General features: G+C 38.9%; 1 protein-coding gene across 1 annotated transcript in view; it reads left to right on the forward strand.

The window, feature by feature from the left end:
• LOC105459685 (COUP transcription factor 2) overlaps nt 1-16,986 on the forward strand; it is a 119,993-nt gene extending 103,007 nt beyond the window's left edge. Inside the window, exon 4 of the mRNA XM_011705912.1 lies at nt 11,737-16,986. Within this exon, the coding sequence (XP_011704214.1) occupies nt 11,737-12,011 (275 nt within the window). The 3' untranslated portion in view covers nt 12,012-16,986. The remainder of the gene's footprint in view (nt 1-11,736) is intronic.
• Nucleotides 16,987-25,170: the final 8,184 nt, after the last annotated feature.

The raw sequence follows: 25,170 nt of genomic DNA on the forward strand, positions 1-25,170 counted from the left end.
CTCGATGTTTGCCGGCGACCCTCGTGTTCGGGATTTAACCAAGCAGAGGTTCTCCGCTTAGAATAGAATGAAATAGGATAGTATCTTCAATTCAAAAAGTTTTTTCAATTCAAAAAGCTTTTACATTTGTGAGTTGTCGAATTGGAACAATCTAAACTATAGGCACATTTTCTTTTCTTATTTTCGTATTTCTAAAATAATTTTATATACATATATATATACATTTCATTTTAGACATATCTCCGAGTTTTGAAAATGAGAGAAACCTGAGAGAGCCTCGGAAAGAGATAACAAATTTCTATATAAGGCATTTATACAGTTAAAATTAGATTACTGAAATTATTAAAATTAGTTACTATTAACATTATCATTAAAATTAAGCACTCTCACGTCGCTCTTCTTTCGGAACAGCGACATGACAAGGGCTTGTCCTTCGCGGGAATAAATAACATGAGGCACGAAGGAACGAAAAACGCGAGGCGCGCGGCACAGGGCACGAAAGGGGCGCGAAAGAGCGAGATCGGCGGCCGCGAATCCTCTCAGACGGATTATGACACGTATAGAGAAAGTTCACGACCTTTTGTAGTCTGGCGCTACCCTCCTCCGGCCTACGTCCTCCGACGGGTGGTAATCCTCTAACCAGGCCGTTATGCCGTTGTTGACATTTAGCCCCGGGTGCTCTCGAAACCGGTCCGCGATCTCGCGCCCCGGCGAGGGACGAAAGGGCGGAGTCCCTCTGTAGACAGGGCGACGCGCGTATCCTGGCACGTTTCGCGCGAAAGAGCGTCGATGGGAAAAAAAAGTTGACCTTCGTATAGCACCTGCCTGCCGGGGGATCTACCTGCCTGTGCGCGATTTGGCAGGGGGAAACGAGAGGGGGGGGGGAGAAGTTCCGAGTTCACTCGGAGGCCCGTCGGGTCGGGCGCGAGGGCCCCGAAAGGGCCCGCGGCGCCCGCTACCCGAACGACGTAATAGGATTGGCATTGTCGGCCATTAACATGACAATGTGGCTCCTAAACGGGACGCTTGTACGTACGTACGGGCCACCTATGGGGTGTGTATTTCGGTTTAATGCCTGTCGCCTCGATGCGTAGCCCCGATAGGGACTGGAGAAAGAGAGAGAGAGAGAGAGAGAGAAACGTCTCTAAATATGCGGTGTTGTTATGATAATTATCGCGCGGGCCCATCGTGTGTGTGCGATGCCCATTATACACGAGGAGGCGGCTCCTCACAATATTGTGATATCCGATACAGCGTACCGCACGCAGTGCGCGGAACTGAGTGTGCTATGACACTTCCGTTCAGCATCATCGATCTGGGGTTTCACGCTCACGGTGCACGACTGTACGTGGCTTGAAGTTACAGCAGCTTCCTAGGACAAACGTGTGTAATTATGTCTTTATAAATTGTTCACACGTGCTCGGGAAGATTAATATTGGCATGAGCTATACCTTATACTTACATCTTCTTAAGAAGCAACTTTTAAGTACACTACCTATACTTGAAGCTATTATAAATTGACATTTCTTGTTAGAAAGTTATGTTTTAGAAAAACAAGAAGTATACATTTCAATGAACAATTTGAAAATGTAAATATATTTTACTGGTGTTTATTATTACCACACGAAAAGAACGATTTTGTTGAAAGGTCTAAAAATTTTGCTAAAAAGATCTGAAAATAATTTTTTGTTGAATTATCAAAATAATTGGTTGGAATGTTAAAGCTGATGAGCATTGCTATAAAACGTTTTGATATTTTAGCAATCACTTTGACTTTCGCACAAAATTATTTTGATTATTGAACAAAAATTATTTTCAGATCTGGATTCAGCAAAATTGTTTTTTCCGTGCACGCATTCTTTCGAAAGAATTGTATTCTGTCATGTTTATTGAAGTGAGCCATCATACGACACGTGGCTGTATGATTAATTATGTATGGTATTTATTATCATACATAATTAATTACGATACAGTTAGCATTCCTGCTGTCGAGAATCTGCGCTTTCATGCCAACGCGTAATTACACAAAGATGATCCATCGCGTACGATATCGAAAACGGTTCTTTCTTGCATTCTTGCTGCATTTAATTAGAAGAATCTTTTTACACGAAACTTAAAATTGAAAAATCCAGTGTAACAATAAAGCAATCTTCTAAAAATTTTAAGAATTCATTTTGAAAAGATAGAATTAAGCTTACTAATCAATTTTCTTAATTTCCAAAATCACCGTCACCGTCGAATCCTTGAATTCGCACTCGCAGATCTTGTTTCTTTAATGCAATATCGACATTTCAATTAAGCGTGCTAGAATTGCATCAGACGTAACCCTTACATAGGTACGAATCTACGAAGCTAGCTGGACAATCGCAGAGAGGAAGCGGGTCGAGCGTTACGACAGAGATGTCTCGAGCATTTCGCCGGGTTTGACAATCACGAGCGATGAAGGGGCGAGCGAGACTTAATTAGCCGTTCGCGTCGCGTAATTACGACACTTTCGATTCCGTTACGAGAGAAATGACAGCTACCCCGCCGCGCCCCCGGTAAGTCTGGCCCCTTTATGCTCTCCCTCGATATCCCGTAAAACTGTCCGCCGTCTACGGCTATTATCTTGAGGCGAGAGTCGCGCGAGGAAGCGCGAGGCGCCGCGATATACATCAAAAGCATAATTATCGCCGCCGCGAAGCCACTTTTACGGACGGCGATTCCGCGCCGATGCGATCGTCGAGCGAGTCGCGCCGATGGCCGCGCCTGCGAGACGATTAGCTCATTAAAGACTGGACGCTAAAGCGAGACGGGACTGCCTCAACGCGAGAGCTGTCCCTGTAATGTGCGAATCCATGCCCTCGATGCGAATAAATCGATCGTGGAATACATCCGGCGACGCGTAATGATAACCTTGCCGCGGTTGCGATCCTTATCATTCGTGATGCGGCTGCAGATATCGTACGTCTGGATGAGCGCGTGTTCATTGCGTATACGACTGTAACACGATCGGAGCTAGCTTGTAAATCTTGGAGATCAACGAGCGTATTGGGATCTCGTGCCCGAGCCGGTGCGCTCCTTTTAGGGGGCGCTTATTAACGCGCCTGTTAGCACCCGTCCGCGCAGCCTCGCTCGATTAGCCGACCGTATAATTATCGTCTCCTCGTCGTTCCCCTCCCCGGGCGCTTTTCTTCGTTGCGCGTCTCGTCTCGTCTCGTCTCGCGTCACGGGCGCATCCGAGAAAACCCGGTGGACCGCTCCTTGACCGTGACGCGAGACTCAAGGCGCTGAAGAGTTCCGGCTGTCGATACTTGTCTGGTGCTTGAGAAATGAACGTCGTCGCTAATGCGTAATAGCGTGTAAATAATTTCGTGATGTGTACAAGCTTTAGGCCAACATGCTTGGAAAGCCATCCATTTCTCAGGTTATCTTTGACTAAAACGCTTGCTGCGCCAAGTAATACATTATTCAAATTTAAATATAAATATTATTTAGCAAAAAAAAAATATTCGGACCTATAATTCTGATATTGATATTCTACTATTTTCAATTGTATATTTAATTGTTATTTACAACGTTGTATTCATTAAAATTAACAGAAAAAATATATATTATTAGAATAGTATATTATTTTCATATATTTTTTATATAAAAAAAGAGAAAAGAGTGTTATTTTAATTATTTCAGACTAACCAATAATTTTGAAATAACGTGACTTCAATTTTTATCCGAGCTATCACAATGTCTAGATCCTTATCTTGCCATCAACCACCTGCGTAGTCTGGCTTGGCATGTGTCACGATTTTTTTTTTCTCAAGCGATTTCTAATCTGCGGCCGTTTTTAACGACCGCGTATCTCATAGCGGAACTCGCCTTCTCGCGCTGATTTCGCGACGACTGTTAATCATCCGCGCGTTGGATCGCGCGTAAAGGATTTATGCTCGCAATTTGCGCGGGGATCGCCAGGACTACTCGCTATAGCATTCTCTTTCTCCGCGTGCGGCGGAGAAGAGAAGAGATCCTCGCGCGCGATTCCGCGGTTCTCCGCGGCGCGATAAAGCGGCCCGGCTTTTCTTCTGCGTCGCGGCCGCGAGATAGAAGCCATTAATGTAAGTCACCTGTTACAAGACGCGCGGAATTAAGCGCGGTAAATTATACGTTACGTCACGTGCGCAACGCCCGTATTCCCTGCCCGCCGCGATCGCGGGGAGAAGTTATCGAGTATATACGCGCGTACAATCGTAATGAACTTCCTCTCCGACACCGCGTCCCCTCTCCCTCCGGCTCGTTATCACCAATCGCGTCTCGTCGGCGAATTCCACCGTTATCTATCAGGATCATTCTCGCGCGAAGCTAAGTGGCGATGTGTGAGGAAATACTGTTATACGAATAAGAAGAAATGTTGTGAAACACTTTCTGGAAAAGAACTTGATGTTTGTTAATGATATCCGGCGTTATAACTACATGTGTGCGCGCGCGCACTTTCTTTCGCATATCTTTTTACTTTTATATCCTTTTTACCTTTATTATTCTAATAAAGCTTATGCTATTATTCTAACTTTATGGCTTTAAGGATCTGTTAAAGTTTATCGCATGATATTCATCGCTTGAAATTTGACGTTTATAATTCTCTGCGAAAGCGAGATGAGGGCTTTAGGTTTATAATTAGTGTTTATTAAAGGAATGCATTTCGATCTACTTATAGAACACATAATTATATAGTTTACTATACGTCAAGATGGAAGATTAGCATTATCCTTGATTTCTCTTCTGAAAGCTACGCGCGCGTCGTATGCTTCAAAAACGTTTGCCTTTACTAGTGAATGTGGGCTGCATGTCGAATCCAGAACTGTCTCTTCTTCTGCAGTCATTGAAGCTAAAAATAAAAAGTCTTTGGTTAGTAGAAGAACAAAGATTGTGATGGAGAAAAAAGAAAAAGTTGTGCAACACAGCGGGAAAGGAAAAAAGAGTAGTCGACCAAAGATGTCCAACATTCACTACATCATCTGCCAATGAGATCGTCTCTTTAGACTAAATTAAAAAAAATTTGTAGTTTGATGAAACCTTGCATATATTTAGATTGATAAACAGATTCAAATATTTTTCATTGCTCTAACAACAGATTTTTAAACAGGAAGCTAAATTAAGAAGAATACTTTATTTTCAATATTTATGAATCCTTAAATACAATTGTTTTTCATAAAATTTCATTGAAAAGATAAAAAGTTTATTTTAATAAAAAATTAGTTAATCTATTTCTATTATTTATTATTTAGTTTATTTAGTGAATTCATATATATGCAAAACGACGATATTAAGGTCGCAACATCGCGGATTACGTTAGAATCTTTCGCAAAATAATCTTTGGGAGAGATGGACACACTCTGTAAAAAGAGGCAAAACGCGATCGTGGGTGAGCGGACGAGAAATGCCGAGCGGCTTCGCGGGGATTCTTCCATGCCCTTCGGAAATGTCATATAGCTGTCGGGTGCCGCGGAGGCAATATTTCACGCCGGTAGGTCCCCCCGGTCCCCCTTCGCGACTCGTCCTCTCCCTCGCGGGCCTCACCTCCCGGCATCACCTCCCTCGCACGTCCCCGCCACCGGTACTTTTGAAGGAGTTTTTACGGAGTCCCTCGATCTTTAATCACAGCTCGACCTTCCATTGTCAGTGACGTCACCTCCGACTCCGGGAAGGGTGCTCAGGGGATGCTTTGTGTCGGGCTGCGTTGATCCCTCTCCCGCGTCATTTGTCTCCGGACGCCTTATTTGTACGCGCATATAGAGAGCGAGAAAGAGAAAGAGAGACGAGAAGGAGAAAAAAAGAGAAAAGGAGAAAAATCCGTGATTCTACGGACGCGGCTTTCGCGCGCGGAGAGAAGAAGAGATAGAGATAGTCGATATGCCCCGGAGAAGAGATTCCGCTACGTCCCGCAAGCGCATATCGATATGTATATATATATATATATATATATATATATATATATCCCGGCAAGAAAACGCGTCGCGTCTCGTCGACGCGAGGGCTTTTGCTGAACGAGCGATTCCTCGCCGCGGTCTTACATACCCGTCTTCCCCTTATTCCTTCGATAACCTGCTCCCGCTGGGTCGGATTACAACGAGGTATAGGTATACACATCCGCGGGATTATCCCGCCGGGTATGGACGCGCGATCGACAGTTTCCGTTTCGGCTGTAATATCGAGGCAATATCGCTCGTTCTTACGAGAAGATGAAACTACTTGGAAACTATATTTATAATAAGTATAATTTTAGATGCAAACGCCTCTTTAGGCAGATGCTTTTTCTCTAACTACAGATTTTAGAAATAATGGAAATAATTTGAATAGCCATCATCAGATAATTAAAAGTAATATTTTCGAAGTCATTTTAATATTTAAGAGAACGTTAAAATGTTAGAATTTAAACAGAACACATACGGAAATAATAAAAATTTGAAGAATTTGGTTTTGGAATTGCGTCCTATGTTAAAATTATTTTATTTCAAAATTTCATGCTGAGTATAGTACTTTTTAATTCACTTATTTCTGTGTGTGTTATCAAATGCTATTTCCTAAGCCAAGAATTCTTTTGAGAAAATAAATCTATGATATAATGCTATACAATATTATATTTCGTATTTTTTATGTTCAAAAGTGCAAAACAGATTGGAGCTTTCCTTTACAATAAATTTAATAAATATATCAATTTAAGTGTTGTTTGGGCTTGTAAAAAATTCATGAAGCGGTCCATGAAAATTACGCAACACGCGCCGTAATTATAGTACAGATATTAGAATCATAAGGCGGTTGACGACAAAAGTCGAGTATGTCTCCCGACGAAATTGAAACTAATAAGGCAAAGAGCGGCGCTGGATCTAGCCGGTACGCACTGGAAAACGACGGAACTCGGACGGCTCGCGTTAGCTTCGAAGAAGCCACAATAATCGCGTGACAGAGAATAGTTGAAAAGTACACTTGAAAAAGGAATGCGTTACGCAAACGGAAAGTTTATTGGATTGATCCGCGATCTTATCGATTTCAATTTTAACAAAAGAATATATTTGTAAGTTTGTGACATTTGACTTTCAATGATTGTAATATCAACTACCGGGGTGTGGCTTAATCTCGTATTGTACACCTACTCGATGATCTTGCAAATTTTTCGTGATTATTGTAGATCAGATATGTCGAGAGAATAGTACAATCACAGCTTACAATGCATCATAATGTAAAAATATCTAAGACGTGTTTAAAACTCCTACACTCATTGTGGAAACGAATACGAAAGAGAGATGTTACAAAATCAGTTATCAAATCATGGCGAGATATATACTTTTTCTGCAGATATTAAATGAAAATCAAATTCCTTCAGCTTCATTTGCGTTTCTTAAAGAAGAAAGATGTGTAGATATTACGCTTCAAGCGAGAGCTTCCAATCGCGCCAATCAGCTTACCAATGCTAAAACATCACGGAGCCATCAATAATTGATTTAATATCCGCTACGCAACTCGTGCAATATATTGATAAATCGCCAGTCGAATTTCAGTCAATCGAATTCCAGCGTGCGGGGGGTCCCGAGGGGGGGGAGTGTGCCCTAACGGTAGCGTGGAGGACGGCAATGGGACTCGGGGACCCCACCACTGGAAAGATTGGTCAATTTATGGTGGTGCTCGGTCAACGAGGCGCCACAGCATTTAGTGGTTAACGCGTGCAACGTGAGAGAGAGGGAGAGAGAAAATGAGACGAGGAGACCATGCGAGGAGGAAACCAGAGACGCCACTCAACAGCATTATTCGAACTGATGCGGTGAATTGGCGCTGACGACATCGCACAGAGCCAATCCGACAGTTTGTTTATTGGCCGCGCGTTGGCGGATTCCTCGCGGTCTCTTTAATTGAAACCTCGTCGATCGAGGCTGATACGGGTACGCGGCGGATCGCGCTCGGATTTCGTTGATCAGCATCATTGCGACGTAGAGAGAAAGAGAGAGAGAGAGAGAGAGAGGGAGAAAACTTGTTGATTATTTTAACGTTTAGCTTTCAAGAAAGACATTGAGAGCTAAAAGAATTTATTAGACAATTATTACGTGTAATTTTCAAATTTTATAATTCACAAACCGATTCTACCCTCCTTGTGTCCCCCACAATCGTTAACAAAATAAAAATAAGCTAGCAAAATTTAGTATAATTTTGCTGTTTTGTGTGTGTATGAGAGAAAGAATAAATACTATTTAATATGTATAATAGTAGAAATCTAAATAATTCTCGCTATAATTGCAAGATTACTTTTTTCAGTGTGAAAAACAACAGGCTCAATTAATTCTTTTATACACTTTTGACAATTCTTTTGCTACATGTATATGTTTTATTATAAATATTTATACGTAATTTTATCTTGCACAATAATTAATTTACATTTCGTAGGATAAAAAATGTTAATTATCTGAAACAACAACTAATTGTAGAGTTGTAAACATTTAACTACGCACAAGATTCCATCAAAGTTTCAAAAATCGAATCTGATACACTGCAACTCAGACCTACATTGATAATTGTCCAGCGGTAATGCAGTTAGATTAACATTCCGTTTCTTTACTCAAATGTGGATAAAAAAAAGACATGCATTACTTTGCGAGTCTTCATATGGAGCAGCCCTCTCGTAAAAAAAGATTATAATTATGCAATTTTATAGCGTAGCGGTCGTCCGAAGCTGCACTTAACGATCGCTCGTGCCCCGTTAAAATGTTTATCGCGTTAGGAATTAAACGTCGATTGTCGATGCGAGTGTCCTCGATGTAACGTATAGAGACGCAACGTGAATGGAAAACAACCTGTCGGCAACGAGAACTAATAACGAGTATAATAACAGCAAAATTAATTTTCGCGCATATAGATTATTATCCTTAGTATATCCGCGGCGCGAATGTGTTGCTCCTTGGGAAATATAGGCTGCAGTGGTCCGTTAAGATCTCGTAAGAGATCTCGGGTTCCCTCGAGCGTTCGGCAATGAAATGCAAACAAGTATGTCGCAAGTATAAACGGCAAAATGAACGACTGCATTTAGATACAACACACGTTATACTGCAGATGAGCATATTTATTGAACAAATCGTTATTTATCGATCGAACTATTCAAATATTATCTTGTAATAATAAATACGAGTTATGTCAATTCATTAAATATAGCAAAGAGAAAATTTCTGTTTTGAATTGTAGAGAATGGGAGAAAATATGCTCCTCAAACATTGCTACAATCTTTTGAATTATATAAATCGTTTTCAGCCTATTTAATGATGTCAATCAATGAATTAATGACAGCTTATTTACAATTCATTAGCAATTAATTTTTCCTGCTAAAATGGTAACCGCTATATAGTAAATAATTATGTAAAATAAATATAATTAAGAAATTCAATTATACATCCGTATAAGCATGAATCGCAGAAATCGATAAGACTCACAGTGGACATTCATTGGAATATTTGCTGCGCTTATCTGCTCCAATAATTGGCAAATTTTGCGGTTTCGGATAATTTCGTTCGTGCCCGCGCGCGGTTTCGACGTCGTCACTGCGTAGAAAACGTTTCACGGAAATGCAAATGCGAACCGCGTTATTTCCCTGCGTACGCGTTACTGCGTAATGGCCCATTATGCACACGTGGGCTCCACCACAAAGAAATCTGACGTCTGCAGCGCGTTTATGCACGCGCCGCGTGCGAGAATCACGCGTAACGAAGAGCGACGAGGTCCGTCCCGTTCGAGAGTTTCGCAAAAAGAATCGCCGACCCTCGGCGCAGTCACTTTTCGATTGTCGACTATCCCTGTCGATTTATGTGGGCAGCAACCCTGATTTCTCACATGCACACTCGTTTCCCGATAGAACGATTCGTTCCGCTCCATCACGGAACTCTCGTTTTATGAAAATGTGAAGCTTGCCTTTAGCATGTGATGAGTAACGTACGAAGATGAGTACGCTCAATGTGTTAATGACCGATCAAAGTAATTTATGACTCTGTTTAGAAGAAACAGTCTGTACAAAAAGAAATATTGAAATACCGTGAAAAATATAATTCTGTGTATGTCTGTATTATACACTGAAAGCATAAAGTGAGCTTCTTCGTGAGAAATGGAGAATATAAAAAATTTAACGAGGGAGAAGATAACAGGATACAGTTAATATTAAATTTATAACATATTTCTTAATAGTGAAAATATTTAATTAAATATCATATGGCTAAAAAATATCAATTCTCTGTTAAACATAACTATTTCCACGAATGAAAAATATCTACGTCCACATACAAACAAGTTCAGCTAACTTATTTTATTTAAATAAAAACGATTATCAAATTTCTATCTAACTAAAATGAAGATAATACTGCTATTCTCGTAATCGTGCTATTCTGCACACCCGATATACTTAGACAAATCACCGTTTCTCTCTTTCCTTGTATGAACAAAAGACTGCATTTTCCGGAAAACAATGGCGCGGGTAAGCCGAAGTGTGCAGATGGCCCACATGATTAGTCTGACATTTGCACCGGCGGTGTCTCCGGTTGGCACGTGCATTCCAACGTGAATCTCACTCTCGTCTGCCCGTGCAGGAATTGCAGTCTTCATTGCAACCTGACGAGGGCTTTAACCCTCGCGTTGGAATGACGAGTCACCTGTAGCACCATCCGATCTTGACAACGGCGATCCAAGTCATTTCTTCTTATTTGCATAGTGAATTAATTGAGAGTAATTGTAATCTATTAAGCGATGAATTCATCAATTGTCTTGGATCACATTTTTTTGGACTAGATTAATCAATAATCATTTGCGCTATAGATATAGTAGAAGAATCGACCCTGCAGAACTTTGTAAAATTAAGCAGCCGATCTTAGCATAATTTCGACATTGCGGATTAAAAAAAAAATTACTACCGGATGTGCATTATGAAACTATTTTTGCAAGCTCAATTTTCAAGGTCTACCAAGTCGATTGTTCGCTCGTCGTTATAATAGGCTGCGTGTAATTACTAATTTTCTCTTTTGCCTTCCCTCTCGCCTTCTAGTCGCGATCGCTCGTCTGTCCGCGCGCGCGAGTAAAGAGTTTTCTCCGGCTCGCTAATCATGCCTCGGCTAATGGACAACAACGATAATTAGCCCGATAATAAAGCGTATAGGTGCTTCCTTTGCGCACGTAAATTAAACGGCAACAGTTATCGCCTTCCGCGCGTATCGAGAGACACGCTTCGACTAGCGAGAAGAACGTTCGGAGCGGAAAAACTGAGATTTTCTACCGTCGGCTGCCGTTCTATTCGAACACGGGATTAGGGTCAAGGCGCGAAGGAACAAACTTCTTATAACATATATTTACATATATTTTAATATTAGTTATATGAAATAATTGTATTTCGTAACTATGAGTTACAAATTTTTTTTTCACTGCAGAATCGATTTAGCCGTAGGTACTGCTCGATACTTTGCGTAAAAGATTAACGTCTGCTTCCTGCCAGCTATCTAATTATGACGCTATTTAGTAATAATAATGCGTAGAAATAATAAGAGAAACATACAGGAAACACGTTCCAAAGCACAACAATAATATGAAGATATATAATCATATAATCTTATTATTAGTGAGAATATTTAGCTTATCGCAGAAGTTGTACCCTTGCATTGAAATAAATTAAAAATTATCCGCAGAAGCGGATCCAGAAATAATCTTCACGCCTTGTCTAAACGTTCTTTCCTCTGTTTTCTGTTACAGACGCCTGCGGTCTGTCGGACGTGGCGCATATCGAATCCCTTCAGGAAAAATCGCAGTGCGCCCTGGAGGAGTACTGTCGGACCCAGTACCCGAATCAGCCGACGAGGTTCGGCAAGCTGCTGCTGCGACTGCCGTCGTTGCGCACGGTCTCGTCGCAGGTGATCGAGCAGCTATTCTTCGTGCGGCTGGTAGGCAAGACGCCGATCGAGACGCTCATCAGGGACATGCTGCTGAGCGGCAACAGCTTCAACTGGCCCTACATATCCACGATGTGACACTCTGTCTGGCGGCAGCTAGCTTCCGCATAATATTACACCTCGAACACCAGCGGTGTCGCGGCGCCCGACGACGAGCCGCGAGCCCGATTCGCGTACGAGTAGATAAAGAATCGAGCGTGGGCGAGGGTGGGCGACGCCGCGCGAGTCCCGAATATGCTCGATAACGGGGAAGGGGAGAAGGGGACGGAGAACGGCGGACGATAGGGCGCGATTCCGGCCTCGTTCGTCGCGAGATCTCGAGGTCGAAGGTCGATGCGTCGTTATTGCCAACGTCGTCATTAACCCGGTTACGTATCCGCGTTACTCTTAGCGATATGATGCGACAATATTCCTTGTCATTGATACTTGTACTCGCGTTTTGCTAGACCGATACGCGGTACTCACGACGAATCAAAATGTCAGTCGGGACTTAAGGAACTTTTTTTGTATCCTGAGTAGACGCGACTCGACGTCAGAAAGAGAAGGCGAAGAATGGAGGAGGAAGGGTTAAACAGCGAGAGACTGGAGGAGAATTAAGCGAGATCATTATACGAAGTTCGACCGAGGGTGATAGGATAATGCGCGCGAAGTGGCATGGAGAAAGATGGGCGTGCGTTGAGAAGGGGTCGTCTTGTTCGTCGGAAGAGAGGAATTTTCGGTGACGTGCAGGGAAAGATGAGAGAGAGAGAGAGAGAGAGAGAAAGAGAAGGCAAGGAGAAAAATACGTAATAAAGACGTTGCTCATTAAGAAAATCGCGGAGGCGCCGAGTGGCCCGACAACGTCTAAGAGAACATCTACTGGGCGTTAAAACATGGTACTCACTAAAGTGGTCGAGCGAAAGAGAGAAAGGGATTTGTGCGTGCAAGGAGCTTGTCAGTTGTTCCGTGCATGTGTGTGCATGAGTGAAAGAATGAGAGAAAGCGCGAATGAACAAAAATGAGAGAGAGAGAGAGAGAGATTGAAAGAGTTATAAGGGTTTGGGGGAAGGGGGGATAGATAGATAGATAAGCGTTTTGTTATATGGCAAAGAATAAAATAAGAAGAGGGTGGAAGGAAGAGGGAAGAGCGTGGCGTGAAGAAGTCATAAATTAGCATTTATAATCAACGATGAGGGGGAGAGAGAGAGAGAGAGAGAGAGAGAGAGAGAGAGAGAGAGAGAGCTGGTGGATCTCCCATTGCTATCTCGAATCAATCTTCGCGTCGAGTACTCGCTATTAGTCGAGTCATGCCATGGGCCTTAGTCATTCGTCTTGACGCCTCCTCTACGAGGCTCTACGTTCTCCAAGTTCATAGCCCGTGAAACATTCTTTCGGAAATATCCCTTTCGGTCGGACGACGCTCGCGCGCTTGCAACGCAAATCGCAGATCTAAATCCCACGGCGACGCTTTCGTCGAAGTCGTCCGTGATCTTCGAGGATTGTCGACGGTAAGTCATGATTTCATCTCGATTATTTTCACGTAGCCGTATGCGATCAAGTATCATGCTCTTCGATTACGGCGTAAGACCTTTTCGAAACCTCAGAAGCGACTTTAGCCTTTGTCTCGTAATAAAATATTTTCGTAAATTATTTGTGTAAATTGTTTTCGAATTAGTATAAAACTGTACGCTACGCTGAATCGAAAATTCTTATTCTTCTTCGCGAAAAATACTTTTCCTAAAATTATTAAATCTCTGCATAATCTTAATTAATACTTTACACAATAAATCGAAGCATGATCATCTATCTGAAATTTATATTTAATATTAAGAAAGATCATTATTAATAAATTAGCGAGATTCTCTTTTTTTTTAATAACACGCCCTAATTACTACATGTGAAGATAATTTTGAACGAATTTCAATAATTTGCGTTATATATTTTCTTCTCCATTTCTCTTCCGTTTGCGATTTCCTTAGCTCTATGTATTTGATCATTTTCGTTGTTACATTAAGTCGTTTATTATACTTTCTCGAAGTCGCTCGAACGTCTCGTCAAATTCGCTTTATATTTTGTTTTATTTTTAAAAACGTTATCTGTAAAGGCTGCAGTAACATGACGTTATCGAAAAAAAAAGTTCGTCTATTTAAAGATAAATATATTGTACAAATTTTTATGTATAGTACTTAGATAGAAGCTAAGAGCGTCGGGCATCATCGGCACTGGTAATTTAACGCGAGTCTTTACTAAATATAAAATGAAATTGTTTGTTGCAAGTAAGATGTAAGATGCAAAGCGCGTTGCATTTTACGGCGTGAAATCACGAAGGAAACTTATGGAGATCGCGCGAGATAAATCAGTCTCTTTCGCGTTCGCGCGGTGGTATTTGTAACAGCGGCGTTTTTCGGCGAATAGCGATCGCGTTTTACTTGTATAATACTGTCGCACTAGAATTACGGCGGCGAAGAACTAGAAATTACTTCGATATGTCTCTCATCTCGACGCGACGACGATCGTCCTCGAGGAGAGCCTTGAGGAAGGAAAGCAGCGAGCGACGACGAAAGCCCACACGTGACGTTCAACTTCGATGACAATACCGCGCGATATCATATATATACAGCCAATATTATGTATCTTGTAAATACGATATTTTTACCTTGGGTTACTTAAGAGCGTACGTGACGAGACCACTCGAGAGTGCGATGCAACGAGTTCTTCTTTGTATGCCAGTGCCATTGCGCGTCACATCATCGCGTCACGATTAATTCCGCGGCAATCACGGGATCGGTCGATCGATCGATCGATAGAATACTCGGGATGATAATTCCGAGACGAGACGTCCGGAGGAATCATGCTGCGGTAAGGTAAGTCGTTATCTTGTTGCACTGACAAGGGAACCTCAAGAAGCCGAAAATACGGATAATTTATAAAATGAAATTTTACATACATGTAGATGAAATAAATAAATGAATTTAAAAATTTTCAGTGTAAAGTAGCTGTAAAGGATGAAATCATCCCTCATATATACGCAAAGCGCTCTAACTAACTTTCGAGATATTAAAAAACAAGAAAATTTAAGATTTGTGCTACATGATATACTCACCCCTAAAAAATTTACAATGGAGATTTTATCATTGTTTAGCTCCAATTAAAGATTTATAAATTTATTTATTCCATATACGTAAAGTATTATTAAAATTATAATTTCCTAATTCGTGAGATTCCCTTGTGAGATGCTTAAATAAAGCGAATTTGCGAACTTCCGATTGTGGATGGAATGCGCCAAATTTTTGTTGTTATTTCTCGCAATAACACTCTTCATGTTATTAAACATCGTTTCTGATTATCAATATGACTAGAAATCTCGACGGGATAATCCCGATGATCTGTTCAATATCCCGGTGATTATATAAAAAAAGCGATAATTTACGCGACTCGTTACATCCCGATATATAAAATGCACTATTAAATACAAATATGTTTGGAAGTGTACAATGGAAATGTAATGATGTTTACGAATAACGATTTGGATAAAATCTTGATAATAAATTATTAAAAATGTTAAATGCATTAATTTTAATTCTTTATCATTTATTTCATTAAATTATATATTTTATTAGTTATTTTATAATAAATTTTTTACAGAGTTTTCTTTATATTTCCATACTTTTTTGATAAATCCATAGTTTGCGAATTTTAAATAGGAAATTTTAAGTTTAAAGCAAAATTAATAAAATATAACGTATCAAACATATTTTTAAATTCTTTCAAAGATATCTTACGAATTTTATTATTCTATTTTAAGCTCGATAATAAGTAGGAAATAAAGAAGTGATTCCGGATTTTTTACTTGAGAAATATCTCAATGGGATCTCTTTGGGATGTAACGGGTCAAAATTGAGATAACAACGCTACGAGATATATCGAGATATATTTTTGATTGAAACATGAAGAATATTCGATATTGCTCGTCGCTGGGTCTCCGATAGATAAAGATAGAATAATTGTGAATTGAACGATGCGTCAAATTAAAACAGTGCTGCGAGACAGTGTGTGCGTGTTTATTTCAATGTGTATTCACATGTATGTACGCGCGTGTGCGGGTGTATGTGTTTTACATGTATGGAAAAATTAAGGGAGAAAAAGATAGCGAGCACGAGATAGACAAGCGAGAGAGAAAGAGAAAGAGATAAAGAATGTACGAGGTCGCAAAATAATGTGATAATACGTATGTCAAAATTTGAAATCCGATTTTTCGAAACGGTGCTTTTTCTATTTTATAAATATTGTACAATATATTGTATACACAACAATAGCACAACGGACTCGGCGCGTTGTATAGGATTGTTTAATGATATTAAGAGGAGATATCTGAATACTACGTTATAGTAAATGTGGCAATGTCGAGCTAGTTACTTAGTGGAGCACTTTTTTTAGGGGTATATGGGATAATTTCTAATATGTTTAAGCAGCGGTTGTTCCTTAAAGGAAATTCTGCGATTGGGTTTCCTCGAGCGGGATCTAACTGATGATTACTGTAACTGGATTGCTCGCGGATATGAGTCCCACATTTCTGAAAAATTAGTGCGCAATTTTTGAAAATTTTCACAAAATAGATATCATCGTCGTGAATGTTTTTTTTTCTCTTCTTTCTCAAATTTTACCATCAAACTTTTAGATACACGTAATTAAATGCAATTTTATCCTTTTTTCCTTTAATTTAATTTAAAAAATTCAAAAACATTTTTGGTTAAATTATATTTATAAATGACATGCTATTTCTAAAAATAAAAGGCTTGTTGTATACGAGGTAAGGAAGCATCGACTCGGAAAAGGACGATCACTACCATACATCGAGTACTTAAACGCTTACGAGTGATACTATAATTTCTGTACACTCTACGTTCGCCTTTTTCACCTTCGCTCACTTTGCAGCTTCAGAAAATGTTAGTGATTGCTAGAATATAGAAGAAATTAATGACGATCGGATAAATCAACTGTTGGATGGAATAGTGTTATAAATAATTTCTCTTGTTGCGTCAGAAATGCAAGAAAACTGTGGAAGTACCTAAAATTTGGAAGTACCTAATAATATAATTATTTTGTTAAAGAAGACTATTATGTTTCTATATATAAAGATAAAATATAAAACTATGCTGCTGGCTCTAAAGCAACTATTAAAAATTGTAAAGAAAATTGACGAAAATGTTATTTAATATAGAATTTATTTTATATAGTAAATTGTAATATAGTGTTTTATGTTTCTGCACAAAGAGCTTAATATATTTTGTGTTGATTTTAATATTTATTTGAAAAAGTAGTACACGGACTTTGATTTTTAATGATTCTTGCTATTCCATTCAAGAATTGAAACATTAAGATGTAACGAATCCTTGTCGATACATTCTCACGGCGTTCCCATCACACGTGGATCCCTCTCGAGGTGCTCGCACGATGATACGGTTGCTCACGAAACTCAAAAATGTATTATATCGATAAACGAACGCGTGTGTAGGTACGTCAGGGCGCGAGAGAGTGACGTTCTTATACATAGTTATGTATAAAGTCGTGAAAACTTTTGTATAAAAGACGTGTAAATAATTAATATATATAAATATAAATAAAGAATATAAATATGAATGCATATAAATATATAAATATGAAAATATATGAACATATATATAAATGAATTGCAAAGAAAATTATAAATATATATAAATAAATATATATATATATAAAATGGATATATATATATATATATTGTATCGTAGCGTCGCGTAGAAACATCGCTACGACGAATAATAAAAGCATTATTGATGATGATGTAACCAGTTTCGAGACGCATAACGGCGGTATGTACGGAGTTGTAGATGTAATGCGACTGGTCTTTTTTGCAGATGTTATAATAAGAAAATATCACGTTACAAAGTATAACCGGTGTACTGATTATTCTAACCTTTGCGCGTAGTATTTTTTTTTTTATGTGGAAGAAAGTCGCAAAAAACTTCGATTCTGCTATTTGCGAATTATAGAGAATGTTATACTGATCAGAATGCACAAACGTAAGTATTAAAATATAACAATGCGCCACGGATAATAATTTTAATCAATTATTACAAAAAAAAACATAATATTTCTCTTTTTCATTGATGGAACAAAATCCGTAAAAAAATTTAAATGTAATTGCCTTGCAGTAAAATATGAATTTATATTGAGCTGATTTGTATCAAGAAAAATAATCCGTACATTTTGAATTTAAGATTCGTCAAAGCATTATCTTTATTTCATTTACTTAATTAATCTGTAGATTGCTGATTATTTTCAAAATTATTTTTAATATCATGCAAATTTCCTTCTTTTTTGTCGATGCAAGATAGAAATTTAAATTTAAAAATAAAATTCCGAAGAAAAGAAGGGAAAAAATGGGAGGAGGATCGCGACACGGAAAGCAGAGAGAAGCGGCGGAGAAAAAGGCAGCGGAGAAGAAAAAGGGGCGAGAAACGCGGAGTGTTTTAGCCGGCGAGAGGCCGCGGGGTCGCGATCACAGACAGAGGCATCGCCGTCACGTCGTCGGCCAGAAATCACTCGCCCGCGGGCCCACGGGGAAAATTCGCTCGCCAATTGTTTATATTGAAATACGCTCGTGCAGGAATGCATCCCGGACGAGTGCGCCGATGTATAAGCTCGCGCGCGCGTTCCTCTTTCGTGGAACGAACGTGGCGAGGAGGGAATGGGAGGATACGGGATACGTACCGTCGAGGCATTCGAAAAAGAAGCCGAGGGCGTATCCAAGCCGTATGGCGCGGCTTCCTTTTCCGCTCGCGAGGTCCACTCTCGCCGTCTCGTCCTCGCGCGATACGCGCCGATGAAAGCGGTTCCTATTTCGGGACTGAATTCTCGCACGACTTTTTGAACGTCTGCGGTATCGCTTTCCAAGCGCATGGGAGAGTCTACATTTTATCGTAAAATTCTCGGTTAGGAGTAACGTTGACGGGATAGAACAAAATAAGATAAATTGCATTTAATTAAATGCGAACCATAGATTTTTCGAAATCCATGAAAATGATATTTTAATGACAATTTTTATGCAATGATGGAGAATAAAATATATATATTTAATATTAACGTCTAGATTAATTTTCATTTCTAAAAATAAACCGGATAGCTTTTGGAAGTACAATCAGAAATCGCCGACAGGGAAACATATGTCTTTCTCACATTCGTGACACATGGGGATGAATAACGAATGACGTCAAGTACTACATATTTACATGGCAGTGTTCGCGCGCCTCGAGGATCGACGACAAATCAAGGCGGATCGAGCTACTGTGGACGATCCCGTCGATTCTGAAACGTTGTTGCCACGTGGATACTCCACGAGCTACGAAAGCGCATACATAAATTCCAAATAAATCACGGAGCAGAGACGGCTCGGGCTCTCGCCGGAGCGCATGCACGGAAAGACAAAAACGGTGGGTCGGCTTGATCTTAAAAAGGAGCATCGCGCGGTAATCTTGCAGCGATGTGCTGCGCCGAATACTTAGAATTTCGATAAATTTGACTAAAGTAGATAAGATCGGCTATAATCGGGACGACGACATTTCCAATGTAAACTAAAATTCAGAGTCCTATTTTTTCTATTTGAAAAAAAAAAATAAGTAAAAAGGTAGGCTTTTCTTGTACAAAAAAATTACTTTGTTGTCTCGTAATAAAATTCTTTTTAAAATAAAGATAATAGAAATATTGACAAGGCGTAAATAATTGATTATTAAATTATGAAATAATTAAAATAAATTTTTTATTAATATCTAATAAAAAAATCTAATTAATTGAGGTTAGTTCAAGATCCTTATACGTGTGTATACAATAATTTACTATCGCTTAAAAATACTGCCTATAATATTGTATTTATTTCTGAATAAATACAAATGATCAGTATTCATTATTTCTCTGCTTCGGGCTTCCGAAGTTAATTAAAAGTAAAAGAAGTTAAAAGATAAGAGTGGACGTTCGAGAATGCGTTGCTGATTTGGCGCGTTTCCAGAAGGCACGCTTCTCTGAGACCCGTAAACAAAGCACTCTTGACAGGCACATGGTACTTTCCATGCTGGGGGCATCTTGGATCGAAATTAATCGTTCCGCTCTCTAGACGCAAGACGTATCCGCGACGCCACGCCGTTTGCGAGTGAATTATTGCGGGACGCGCGCGTCCTTTCTACGTAGAAATTCTAAAGACACCATCAAATCATTGCTGATAATATGTCGGAGATACAATTGAATTTAATTCCAACGATACGAAATTCTTACACTTATATAATTAGAAGAAAGAATAAAATACCTACTTCATGTATTTATAAGGAAAGGTAATGAGTTTCCTAAAAACATAATGCACTAAATAAATTTTGTAAGACGCAGATATAAGAGTTTTTTTCTGTACACGATATAAAAATGTGTTTACATATAAAATTATTATAGTAATATACTCTCTTTTCCTGCCTTTTTGTCTTTGCACCAAAATGTTTGTGTCAAAATTATAGTTTCTAGTATTCTTTTTGCTAAGCATCCAAAAGGAAAAGTGCTCTCGATTGTCTCGTTTTATTTAAACAAGAAAACGTTGCATCTGCGAGGCCCCGATTTCGCTAATCGTACGATTATAACGAGCGGCGACTAATCGCGGAAATGCGGAGGATCCGCTCTGATTAGGCACGCGCGGATTTTTAATACCCGATACTCTCATAGCCAATGATTTGTGTGCCACGTCGAACAGAACGCTTCATTCAGAATCCGTTCCCATCGCGCTCGTTATCAAAGCGTAAACGCGTAAATTGAGATAACGTCCCGCCCCGCGCACAGTTAGCTTCGAAATTATGTTTCTTCATCTTCAATCGGGGCAAAATATATCCCGCTGGATATGCTGTTGTGAAACGATCCACTTTCCAAGAATAATCAAAATAACTTTCAAACTAATCAATATTAAAAAATTATTACCAAAATATAAGAAGAAATTTACCTATTAAATCTATAAATTACAATATTAAGTGATCTTCTTGATTCTCTTCGAGATTCTTTTATATTTTATATTTTAGCTGAAAAATTCGCTTTATTATTACAAATATATTAGAATTAAAAACTTTAATGGGAATTTATTATAATAATTTTTTAAACGTGTTCTAATAAATTAAAAGATCAGCAGAACTCATCTTAAGGAGATGTCACACTATAAAAAAAGCGAGATTTAGCAATACAGTTAAGACTTAAAAGTATATTCATATTTGATGTAGATAAAAAATAATCGTCATTATAAAAAATTTCCTTTTGCTTTAAAATATGTTACTTAAAAAGGTAGAAAATTATAAAACACTGAAGACCGAGTGTAGAGTATATTAAGATTCTAAAAAGATATATGTTAATAAAAGATTAAAATTAAGTTAGACCGAATGAATGCTTATCAATGTTTAAAAAGAACACAGGAAGATAAGATGAGCGCCGATCAACGTCGGGAACGACGAAAACTCCGAAAGGGTGGAAGGAAGAGGCGCGCGCGAGCAAGAGGATGCTGCGGAGATTTGGTACGGTTCCAGCAGTTCCAGCGACGACCGCGTTCGCTATATATTCCGTTTTATCGTTTCCCTCGCGAGGAGAGCAGAAGAGGGAGAGAGAGAAAGAGAGATACGGTCAACCCCGGCGATAACCCCGGCGTCTGACCTTATTATATCTCCGCGGCGCGGCGGAGAGCTCCTCCTCGACGATATAATTTTAACGGCGGCGCCCCTCGCTCTCGCCCATTTCTCTCGCCGTGCCACCGAAAGAGCAAGAGAGCGGAGACTCTCTTGCACGAGAGATAATGGATTTCCTGGAAGCCGCGCGGTAGAGCCGCCCGCCGCCGCGCCGACCGGTGCATCCGACGGGACAATCGAGGCCGCGAGTCAATGAATTTTCCCCATGAATGAAACCGCGCCGGGGCCGACTGCGCCCTATCGCGCGCCTCCCGCGACTAGATCGCGCTTTTCTCGCGTTTTTCTCGCGCGATATGTCCGCGACCTCCGGCACTCGCTCGCCAGACGAGAGATTCGAGGATTGGAACCGAGCCGGGATTTGGCGGAATGCGCGACAAGTTCGGCGTATCGTCGCGACACGAACAATTTATGAAGATTGTACAGAACACTTGTGTTAATGGTTCAATTACAATTTACACAATTCAAATAGAGTGAAAAGATTTTTCGATTAATAAATTTAAATAAGTTTTATAGAAATTTGTGGTTAAAGTAAATAGAACAGCCTCCATTATTTGAATCGGCATTTTGACTATTCTACTACCCAAACGCTTTAACGTTTTATTCAAACATTTTATTATAAACATAAACAATTCTCTTATTAAAAGGAAAAATAAGAGTATTACATAATGTTTGTTTCCTAAAAATAAAGAAATGTTTCTCTTGTTTTGAAGCATTTATGGCATTTGATAAAGAAGTTAGATGACTTAAAATATAGAAATAACGTAACATTGAAAAACTTGTTTAATTTAATAGAGATCCATACATATTTTTATAGACAAAAATTATCAATTTTATAGATCTCTAATACTCCTGCTGAAGCAGATGAAGCTCAATATAAGAAAAACGTTTCTACTGTTCGAAATTTCGCTTGTCTGACTACTCATGTGTGTATATATGCCTTCCCATTAATTTGGATAAAAAAGGTTTCATTGTTTGCGAAAGAGGAAAAAGCTGATCTAATTTCACATCTAACGTACTGCCAAGTAAAATGAGAGCGCGCGATTCTACGAACGTATGTGAATTAATGGATTTATGCATCTCTCTCAGTGGCAATCTACGACTTTATCGATCTAGCGATGTATGGTTTCCGCGTATTGCGAAAACGAAGATCTATATGAATCTAAATCGATTCTACGAATTTACGTATTAAGATACGCCGTAAAGTGTGATACACTCGTCGCTGTAACGGAGTATTGTTGGCGTGGCATAGCGTGACCCAGTATTGCATCACTGGTAATGCGAAGTAAACAGCCGTTTTTATGTATCTCGTCTAATCGCTTTTGAGATAACGAATATCGAAAACAGCGATTACGATGCATCTTTTTTAATTGAACATACTGTCGCGGTGGGAAAATCCGTTGATGTCATTCCCATCAAGAATTATGAAAAGATCGAGTTGTCCCGTTTGACGACCTATGTTTGATAAAACCAAGAAAGCAAGCTTAAAATTACTATATAATAAAAAATGTTAAAGATTTCTAAAATAGCATATAACAAAAAATTTTAAGCTTTTCTCTTCTGATGTAGTATATATATACTTATGTCAAAAGGATACTCTTTATATGTATACTATACTAGAATATATATTTATATATATTAGAATATATTTATAAAAGAGAAAAGAAATGAGAAATAAATACTTTTCGCAAATTGAGAGCAAGAATAGCAACCATATGTTTATTTGTAGCAATAATCTATAGATATTATATGACTATAGAGTCATGATATAGTCACGGCATTTTTGATTTAAAAATATATAAATTTATAAATTAGAGATTATTTATATTTTACAAATCTAATTAACAGACATAAGAAATGTATCGAAAAAATTTCTATTAAAAAATAACTCGCATTGGAGGAAGAATTAATCCTGTTCCCGATTGATATGGTAAAGGCTTAACGACGATATCCGACGGCGGTACGCACTCGCGCATGGGGATCAAAGAAATCGAGAGGAAGTCTACCGGGGAACCGCGGCCGCTGCCTTCCGTTTCTTGATGGAGTAATGTGCGTTTGTTATGTTTCAATTGCCGTTTTGCCACCCACGCGCCGATTCTTCTCGGGCTCACACATATGTTCATCGAATCGTCCGCTTTATTCGATCATCCGTTGATTTATTAAAAATCGCACATTTAATAGACTGGTCTTTGATATTTTCGATGAGAGTGCCAAAGCGGGCATTAATTTTGGTGAAATTAGGTCGCGTATTTCCGTATCAGTAGCATAAAAAATCAAAGTCGGTGAAATTATTGTCGCTATTTCCTCATATTATTTTTTGCGCGAAACTGTAATACGTGTTATTCAAAATTTTTAAAAGTTTATAGTTGTAAAATTATAATTGTAATATAAAACATTAATCAATTCTGAAAGCTCATTAACATGTTATATAATAATAACAAGTCAGTATTTTTTAATACAGTTGAAACTGAAAGAAGAAATACAACGAATGTATTTTTTATTTATATTGCAATTTTAATTATTATATGTAAAAAAAATTAATTTAGAATTAAATTATTTTAGTTCTAATTGTAATATAGGAGAATTACGGTAAAAAATTATACATATATATTTCAGACATATTTTGCATTTATGTGTATCCATACACATTCAGTTAAACATATCTCGAATTAATTCGCAAATATAGATATTTACTGTTCGATTGTTCATTCAATCCAAACCTATTCAAAAGCCGGATGTTATTGCCCTGTAGACAGAATGTATCATGACTGATTTCATAATCTATCGTGATTAAATGAAAACCGCAGGCAACGGCGGAAATAGCGATAGAATTTAAAATAGTGCAAATCGAACGATGCGATACCGCGTGAGCTGATCGTAACAACGCAAATTTAAAGCTTCTCGCGAGAGATCGCGAAATAATCATCACGGTAACGGAACGATCGTAAATTATAGCCGATGCGGTAAGTTAATATCCGCAATGTTGCACAGAGGAACGATAATTTCCTCTAAGGACGTATGATGGAGGGCGTAGCATGTGTTTTCGATTCTCCATCGATCGTTCGTCGATCGAGCGAAAAGCGCATCGCGGCGGCGAGGATGCCGGAGGATGCCGTTGCGTAACTCCTGAGAAATAAATTGCACGAGTAGGAATCGATCGCGTCGACCTCGATTAACCCTTTAACTACGAGTGAGTCGTATCCAAATCTCTTCGCGCTCGCCAAAGTCATTTTTCACGAAATTTCCCGCAAAACACTTTCTTTATATTAATATGATAAATGTTTCACATCACGCATCAGTATTCTAGCATTATTGCAAATTCTTAGATATGTTGGACTGTTTGCATTTGCTTAAACTTGTTAAATTGTTTATAGATATCCACTTAAGACTTTCAAGATTTTTGAATTCTTTGATATTTGCAATTTCTAAATTCTAAATCATTAAATCTCTATTTTCTTCAGAATTTTCAATTTTAATTTCTTAAAATTATTTTTATTTAATTTATTCTTATTAAACTATTCTTA

The sequence above is a fragment of the Wasmannia auropunctata genome, unplaced genomic scaffold (assembly GCF_000956235.1).
Source record: "Wasmannia auropunctata unplaced genomic scaffold, wasmannia.A_1.0 LD334170.1, whole genome shotgun sequence".
NCBI lineage: Eukaryota > Metazoa > Arthropoda > Insecta > Hymenoptera > Formicidae > Wasmannia > Wasmannia auropunctata.